The 7,970-nt window shown below is 33.5% G+C and overlaps 1 protein-coding gene across 1 annotated transcript; it reads left to right on the top strand.

Annotated features, from left to right (window-relative positions):
• Positions 1 to 4,429: 4,429 nt before the first annotated feature.
• On the top strand, positions 4,430 to 6,823 carry LOC131851960 (uncharacterized protein K02A2.6-like). Its single transcript, XM_059202519.1, has one exon. The coding sequence runs from the start codon at positions 4,430 to 4,432 to the stop codon at positions 6,821 to 6,823; it is 2,394 nt and encodes a 797-aa protein (XP_059058502.1).
• Positions 6,824 to 7,970: the final 1,147 nt, after the last annotated feature.

Below are 7,970 nucleotides of genomic sequence, written 5' to 3'. Positions count from 1 at the left end.
CAATACTGTCGGTTACATTAGCAAATAAGACAATTAGGGAGTTGAACTGTTGTATATAAGTACTATCGAATGTATGTACGATAATTAAAAAAAACAATATATATCTATATACTACATTTATCACAAAGTGACCACCTAGGCAGGTCATCTGCTTGTTTGCCATACCCTGTTATACACAAATAAACATAAAAATGATTTGCTTAAATGAAGATTTTCACAAAAGCACCCATTTTATACTCAATTACATAAGTCACCTTGTAACGACGCTGTTTTGAACCCAATTATCCAAGGTGCAGTGTTATCTGCATTACGAACAAATTATTTAATAAACAACTCAATTCACATTGCAACAAAGAAACAATTGCAATGTATTCTGTCGACCTTTTCCACACGGCGATCCGAAATATTCGATAACCAATAGACAAACAAGAGTTTTGGAACAAGATTAGTGTAGATCGACCTATGACCATTACGTAAGATTAGTCTAAATGCTTATTTTCTTATGTCTTTTAATTTTACGAGGCAGACTTTGAATAAAATTTTTAGCCTCTCTCTGTCTCACCTATTTCAGTCGTAAAGCACCGTATTTCAGTATTTCAGTTAAAGGTGAGATAACATATTGAAATTACAGGGTCTCACTTTACGTCTTAATCATCCATAATGGCAAAACGGAGAACCACGTGATCCTGGTTCTCCGTTTTGATTCATTAATTCAGGTCATCATGTTATCTTGAGATGATTCTCAAGATAACAGCATCATGATCATCAGACCATGATGCTATTCATGTATATACACGACAATTACTACTTCTAAAATTTTTGCTAGTCATACTTTATAAAAAAAGCAAACATGCAAATTAGTTTCTTTTTGTAATTGTAATTATGTACGAGTATATGAACTGATATTGTACTTAGTACATATCTATTTTTTTTTAATATAATATCTAAAATGCAGTCAAGCGTGATTAATTATATGTGAATAGTACGGGAAGAACCTGTTACATATGTACATTAAAAGTCTACATATTGGCTCGACTCTGAGAAAATTTATATCAGACCAATACGGGAATTAACCTTATGAAATACAAAGCGAGCGAACCTCGGCTCAGGCCGTCGTAGTTACAATCCACGTTTGAATTAAACGGATCAATCGAAGGGAGTAAAATAGACTGTCCCATTCTGAAACACTGGTTGGGACATATTAGGCACATTGACAAGTATCACATCGTGTTCCTGTTGCTAAGTAACAGTTATGTGTAACGTGCAACTGTTATGAAAACCAGTTTAAAAGCTATATATCCACTGAATATCTCCACCTGGACATCTGATACATTAAGTGAATGTCCCAAATTTCTCTACTAACTTTCATACATACGTAGGTTATGTAACTGTTACCAACAAAATGAACTTTGTTATCTGAAAATATATTATTATTATTATATAACAAGATTAACCTATGGAAATTTTCAAGGGAGAAAGATATAGATTAATGAGTATAATTAGTAAGTTACAATTTTGCTGTGAAAAAGAACGAATGTAGATTAGAATTGCGAACCCCAAATTAAAAAACCAAGATTTTAAGTTAGAAAATCCATGACAATCCAGTTTAAAAACAGGACGCTGTAATAGAGTTGCAATAGTTAAATGAATATGTAGTGAAAATAGGTAAAATTAAACTTAATGTTTTTATTACAAACATTAATATTTTTATTACAAAAAAATATGTTTTTTTTTATTTAAAAACCCAGGACGCTGCTCAAAGAATATTTAAGACATCCCAGGACACTATAAAAATTAGGACATGTACTTGGAAATTAGGACTGTTGGCAAGTACGACAAATCGTAGCATATTTACGTAGCCAGCGTAGGCACGTTGCTACGTAGCTACGCGCTCTGTAGTTCAAAATTGTCGGACGTAGAAAATTTCCATAGAGATAATAGAGAAGAAATCAATTCTCGTTAAATTCTATGAAAACAACATTGTTCCTCTCTCTCTCCTCATTCGTGTATTACGAGATCTAAGTAATAAATATTTTATGTTTAATAGCTATATAACTAGTTCTGCTCGTGACTTCATCCAGGTGGAATTGTGACTTTGACTAAATAAAGAAAAAGTCTTTAATAATTTAACCCAAAAATGGCGATGAAAAAAAGTTTCATCGTTCTAGCTTCAAAAGTAACTAATTTCATTAAAACTGTTATTCCCTATTTTTTTTACCCCCTTTAAGATTATTTTTTAACCTAAATTTATTTTAATCAAAAGCATAAAAAAAATTTTCAAACATCTTTAAAAATTACGATATTTCCGTACAACCTGTCATCTCCCCGTTCAACCTTTTACAACCCTATTTCGCATTAAAAAGTAGATTATGTTCTTTCTCAGGGTCTAGACTATTTGTGTACCAAGGTTCATTGAAATCAGTTCAGTAGTTTAGGCGTGAAAGCACGACAGACAGACCCACAGTAACTTTCTCATTTATAATATTAGCAGTGGCACTCAATGAGGAAGTAGCCATTATTATTGCTAAAAGTTGCATATAGATGGCGTGATTGGTATCGATGGAATTCTTCATAGTTTTGCAAACGTTTTAAAAAACAAAACTGTGTTTTCAAAAATGTTTAATCAATTTTTAAAAAGTTATATATACATGTTAAAATGAAATAATGCGTTTAGAAAAGTAATTTTCATATATTTACTCATTTTGTTATTTTCCAGTACTTAATTACACTTTAATCAGTGCTAATATGGGGCTCAATGTTTTCAAAATGCTTTCATAGATGGCATTGTCGTCATTTGTATCGGCCTAATTAAATGTCTTTTTTATATTTTCCAATAATAAGCACTTAATATATTATTATTGTAAATTAACCATATAAATTTTTTTTAAGTAAATTAAAAATAGCCGAACAAGCAAGTAATACTATTTCCAATAATACTTATGTATGAAGTGTTGTCATATTAAAAATAAATACATGTATTATCGATTTTTTTGAATAATCGATAACAGGATTTTATTACAGCGCATTATTCGATGATGCTTTTAATGAGTCGTTGTGAACAGTAAATTTTCATTATTATGTATTATAGCAGTGTTCCGTTTCAAAGAACGGAATATAGTAGTACATTATTAGTGTCGTTGGTTATTTACATTTGTACTGAATAATCGATTACATAATAATTTAAAATATCGAGTACGAATCGTAGCTGTCTTCGAATACTGGCAACTGGTAAGATTAAAATAGTATTTTAAAAAAAGAGAGAAATCGACCCTAACTCGAATACCATAAAGTTGATTTTCCTTTCTCATTAATATATCATAGCAGTTTGTTTTTAACTTGCGTATGACTCTGTGGTATGATGTTTAACGTGTATTGTTATTGTACGGTGCATACATTTCAAAAATTATATTTTAATGTAGGTACATACATTTCATACATGTCAAAAATTATCTTTTAATGTAGGTACATACATTTCTTTCATACATTTCATACATTTCAAAAATGAACTTTTTATGTAGGTACATACATTTCTTTCATACATCTCATATATTTAAAAAATTATATTTTAATGTAGGTACATACATTTCATACATGTCAAAAATTATCTTCTAATGTAGGTACATACATACATTTCTTTCATACATTTCATACATTTCAAAAATGAACTTGTAGGTACATACATTTCTTTCATACATCTCATACATTTCAAAAATTATATTTTAATGTAGGTACATACATTTCATACATGTCAAAAATTATCTTTTAATGTAGGTACATACATTTCTTTCATACATTTCATACATGTCAAAAATTATCTTCTAATGTAGGTACATACATACATTTCTTTCATACATTTCATACATTTCAAAAATGAACTTTTTATGTAGGTACATACATTTCTTTCATATATCTCATACATTTCAAAAATTATATTTTAATGTAGGTACATACATTACTTTCATACATTTAAAAAATTATATTTTAATGTATGTACCTACATTTCTTTCATACATTTCATACATGTCAAAAATTATCTTTTAATGTAGGTACACACATTTCTTTCATACATTTCATACATGTCAAAAATTATCTTCTAATGTAGGTACGTACATTTCTTTCATACATTTCATACATTTCAAAAATGAACTTTTTATGTAGGTACATACATTTCTTTCATACATCTCATACATTTCAAAAATTATATTTTAATGTAGGTACATACATTTTGTAGTGGGTATGTTGTACATTAACATATAACTATTATTGTAGAACTTGAAGGTAGGTCTATTAGTTAAATAAATCAGTTGTCATCCAAACGTTGTTTGATTCGATACACATACAACATGGTGTCAGGTGTGAAAACTAATTTTAGTAAAGTTAAAAAATATTAATATTGTTTTGCTTATGGTCAATTTGCTTATGGTGAATAATGACAAGTGAAAAGATGAGTTCAAGGCGCGATGATAGCGTATTTACGGCGATACAACAACCGGCACCGATGCAACAAGACGGGAATATGGCGACCAATTGGCGTGAATGGAAAATGGCATTCGATTGTTTCTTAATTGCTTCTGGAAAAGAATCCGCTTCGTCAAAGGAGAAGTGTGCACTTTTCATGCATGTTATTGGAAAATATGGAAGAGAAATTTTTGAAGAACTAGATATATCGGATATTGAATTTGATTATGAAAAATTATGCATTACGTTTGGTGAACACTGCGACCCAAAGAAAAATGTTAATTACGAACGGCACATATTTTTCGAAACATATCAAGCTGAAGATAATTTTGATAAATTTATTGGTGCCTTAAAAATAAAAAGCAAGAATTGTGAGTTTGGATTATTAAAAAACAGTTTAATATTAACTCAGTTGATACGTGGAATTAAAGATGCCCAAATGAGAGAAAAACTGTTGGCAAAATCATCGATGTCCTTGGATGAGGCAATACAGTGGTGTCGTGCAGCGGAACGTGCTACAGAACAGGCAGCGGCGTGTTGCAGTCGACAACCGAACATCAGTGTGGAGCAGATGACGAGGCAAACGAGGACTACTTCAGCACAACGCCAGTGGTACAACCCAGGTGCTAATGTCAGGACTCGCGGCGGTGATGGGAGGCTGGCTTCGTCGGGGAGGCGCGCGTTTGGACTACAACCGCAGTGGCGCAGCGGTGACAACGGAGCGGCTGGCCGCGGCCGGTATACAGGTTCACCTGTATGTACTAAATGTAATTTACTGCACAAGGTTAGTGATCGCTGTCCGGCTTTTTCAATGAGATGTTATCGTTGTGATAAAATCGGTCATTTCGCGAAATGTTGTAAAATAAAATTTACACATGAAGTGACAGAAGTAACTGACACCCCTGAGTACAAAGAGAATAATGAGTTGTTATTGTATAATATTAGTATAGACACTTTGTGTAAACAGTACGAGTCGTGGTATGAAAATGTTATAGTGAATGGTGTAAACTTATACTTTAAATTAGATAGTGGCGCCGATGCGTCTGTCATGTCTTTATTTTCTTATAATAATGCAGGATTTAAGGAATGTCAACTTAGTAAGTGTGCCACAGTATTAAGAGAAATAAGCAAAAATAAATTGCCCGTGATTGGTTACTTCGATGCTATGATACAATATAAACAACGTAGTTGTAAAGAAAGAATTTATGTGTTAGAAGTTAACTGCAATAATTTATTAAGTTTAAGGGCGTGTGTATGTCTAGAATTAATATTGCGGTCTAATGAATTATCTGTAAACGGTATGTACATTGATGAGTCAGTCTTTCAAGGTATGGGTTGTTTGCCGTCTGTTTGTAGAATCGTTATCGACGAAACCGTACCGCCCGTGGTAAATGCCACCCGTAAAATTCCTATTAAGTTGCGTCCTAGATTAAAACAGGAACTTGATAACATGGTAAAACAAAATATAATAATTAAAGAAGAGGGCCCAACCGACTGGGTATCGAATATTGTAGTAGTTGAGAAGCCTGATAAGTCATTACGTGTATGTTTGGATCCTAGGAATTTAAATAGAGCTATTAAACGAAGTCAATTTCTGCTGCCTACACTGGACGAAATTGCTAGTAATCTGTCTGGAGCTAAGTATTTCTCTAAATGTGATGCTAAGAAGGGCTTTTGGATGCAAAAATTGGATGATTGTAGTTCTAAGCTTTGTACGTTTAGCACGCCGTTCGGAAGGTATAGATTTTTAAGAATGCCGTTTGGTATTAATTCAGCTCCGGAAATATTCCATAATGAAATGTATAAAATATTTAAAATTGAGGGTGTCGAAGTTTACATAGACGACCTATTAATATGGGGTAAAACTCGTGAGGAACATGACTCACGATTAAGGGAGGTAATTCGTAGGGCTAAAGAAAACGGTGTAAAATTTAATAAAGAAAAATGTTTATTTGGTTCAAAACAAGTAACGTTTTTAGGTCATATTTTTAGTGCTAGTGGGATGCAACCAGACAATAATAGGGTCAAAGCTATACTGGATATTCCAACACCTATAGACAGAAAGGAACTAGAACGGTTTTTAGGCGTAACTAATTATTTGTCCCGATTTATACCTAATTATTCAGACATTGCATCTCCATTGCGCGAATTATTAAAAAAGAATATACTTTTCGAGTGGCTTGAGGTACATGAAAAATCATTTAGATTATTAAAAGATAAAATTAGCAGCGCCCCTGTATTACGTTATTATTCTCCGCACGAACCGGTTACTGTATCAGTGGATGCCAGTTCGCGCGGGCTGGGTGCATGCTTACTGCAGGGGGCAGCCGGTAGCATACGCGGCGCGCACACTTACACCGGCTGAGTCGAGATGGGCACAGATTGAAAAAGAAATGCTGGCCGTAGTTTTCGGATGCCTTAGGTTTCACCAATACGTTTACGGACACGATAAGGTTACAATCGAGAGTGACCACAAACCGTTAGAGGCCATTTTGAAAAAACAATTGAATGAAACTCCGGTCCGGCTTCAACGAATGCTATTAAAACTGCAACGTTATTCTGTACAATTAAAATATAAACCGGGTAGATTATTATATATAGCCGATACACTATCTCGCGCGGCAACGGATCGAAGTAGGGATGACGATGAAACGTATGATGAAGTGCTGATACATGTTAACACGTTATATGAAAATGTTGAAGCGAGTTCTATAATGTTAAATAAAATTAAAGAGGAATCAATAAAGGACGTGGTCTTAAATAAAGTTTCGGATTATTATTTTACAGGTTGGCCATCTAACAAAAGAGATGTAACTTCTTTAATAAAACCTTTTTGGAATGTTCACAATGAAATACATGTAGTTAATAGTATTTTATTCAAAGGGGATAGGGTTATTATACCAGATTCGTTGCGTAATGAAATGTTATCCCGGATACACGAGGGACATTTAGGTGTAGAAAAATGTCAGAGAAGAGCGCGTGAAGTCATATGGTGGCCGGGTATGTCTGCCGCCATTGAACGTGCGGTACTTAACTGTCAGACTTGCCAACGGCACCGCGCGGCCAACCCTCGCGAGCCGCTGGTGCCACATCCTATTCCTCGCCTACCCTGGGAAATCGTGGCGGCCGATATATTCGAGTTCAAAAATAAATACTATTTGTTAGTCGTAGATTACTACTCAAAATTTTTAGAAGTTACACAGATACCTAACTTACTCAGTTCATCGGTTATACATGTCATGAAAGATATTTTTAGTCGCTTTGGAATACCGGAAAAACTTGTTACTGATAACGGCACCCAATTTACGTCACAAGAATTTTGTAATTTTTCTAAGTCTTGGGAATTCAATCACGTGACTAGCTCGCCACTTTATCCCAGGTCAAATGGTCTCGCAGAGCGTAATGTACGAACTATAAAAACATTATTACTTAAATCTCACGAAAATGGTGAAGACTGGCATTTAGCGTTACTTAATTTTAGAAATACACCAATTACAGGGAGGTTTATTCAC

The sequence above is a fragment of the Achroia grisella genome, unplaced genomic scaffold, assembly GCF_030625045.1.
Source record: "Achroia grisella isolate CSIRO2021 unplaced genomic scaffold, CSIRO_AGI_Agris_v1 utg821, whole genome shotgun sequence".
Lineage (NCBI taxonomy): Eukaryota > Metazoa > Arthropoda > Insecta > Lepidoptera > Pyralidae > Achroia > Achroia grisella.
The sequence above is the reverse complement of the archived record's forward strand: the minus strand, read 5'-3'. Positions and strand labels throughout refer to the sequence as shown.

Coding starts and splice junctions, on each gene's coding strand:
- LOC131851960 (XM_059202519.1), top strand. CDS start 4,430: ATGACAAGTGAAAAGATGAGTTCAAGGCGCGATGATAGCGTATTTACG.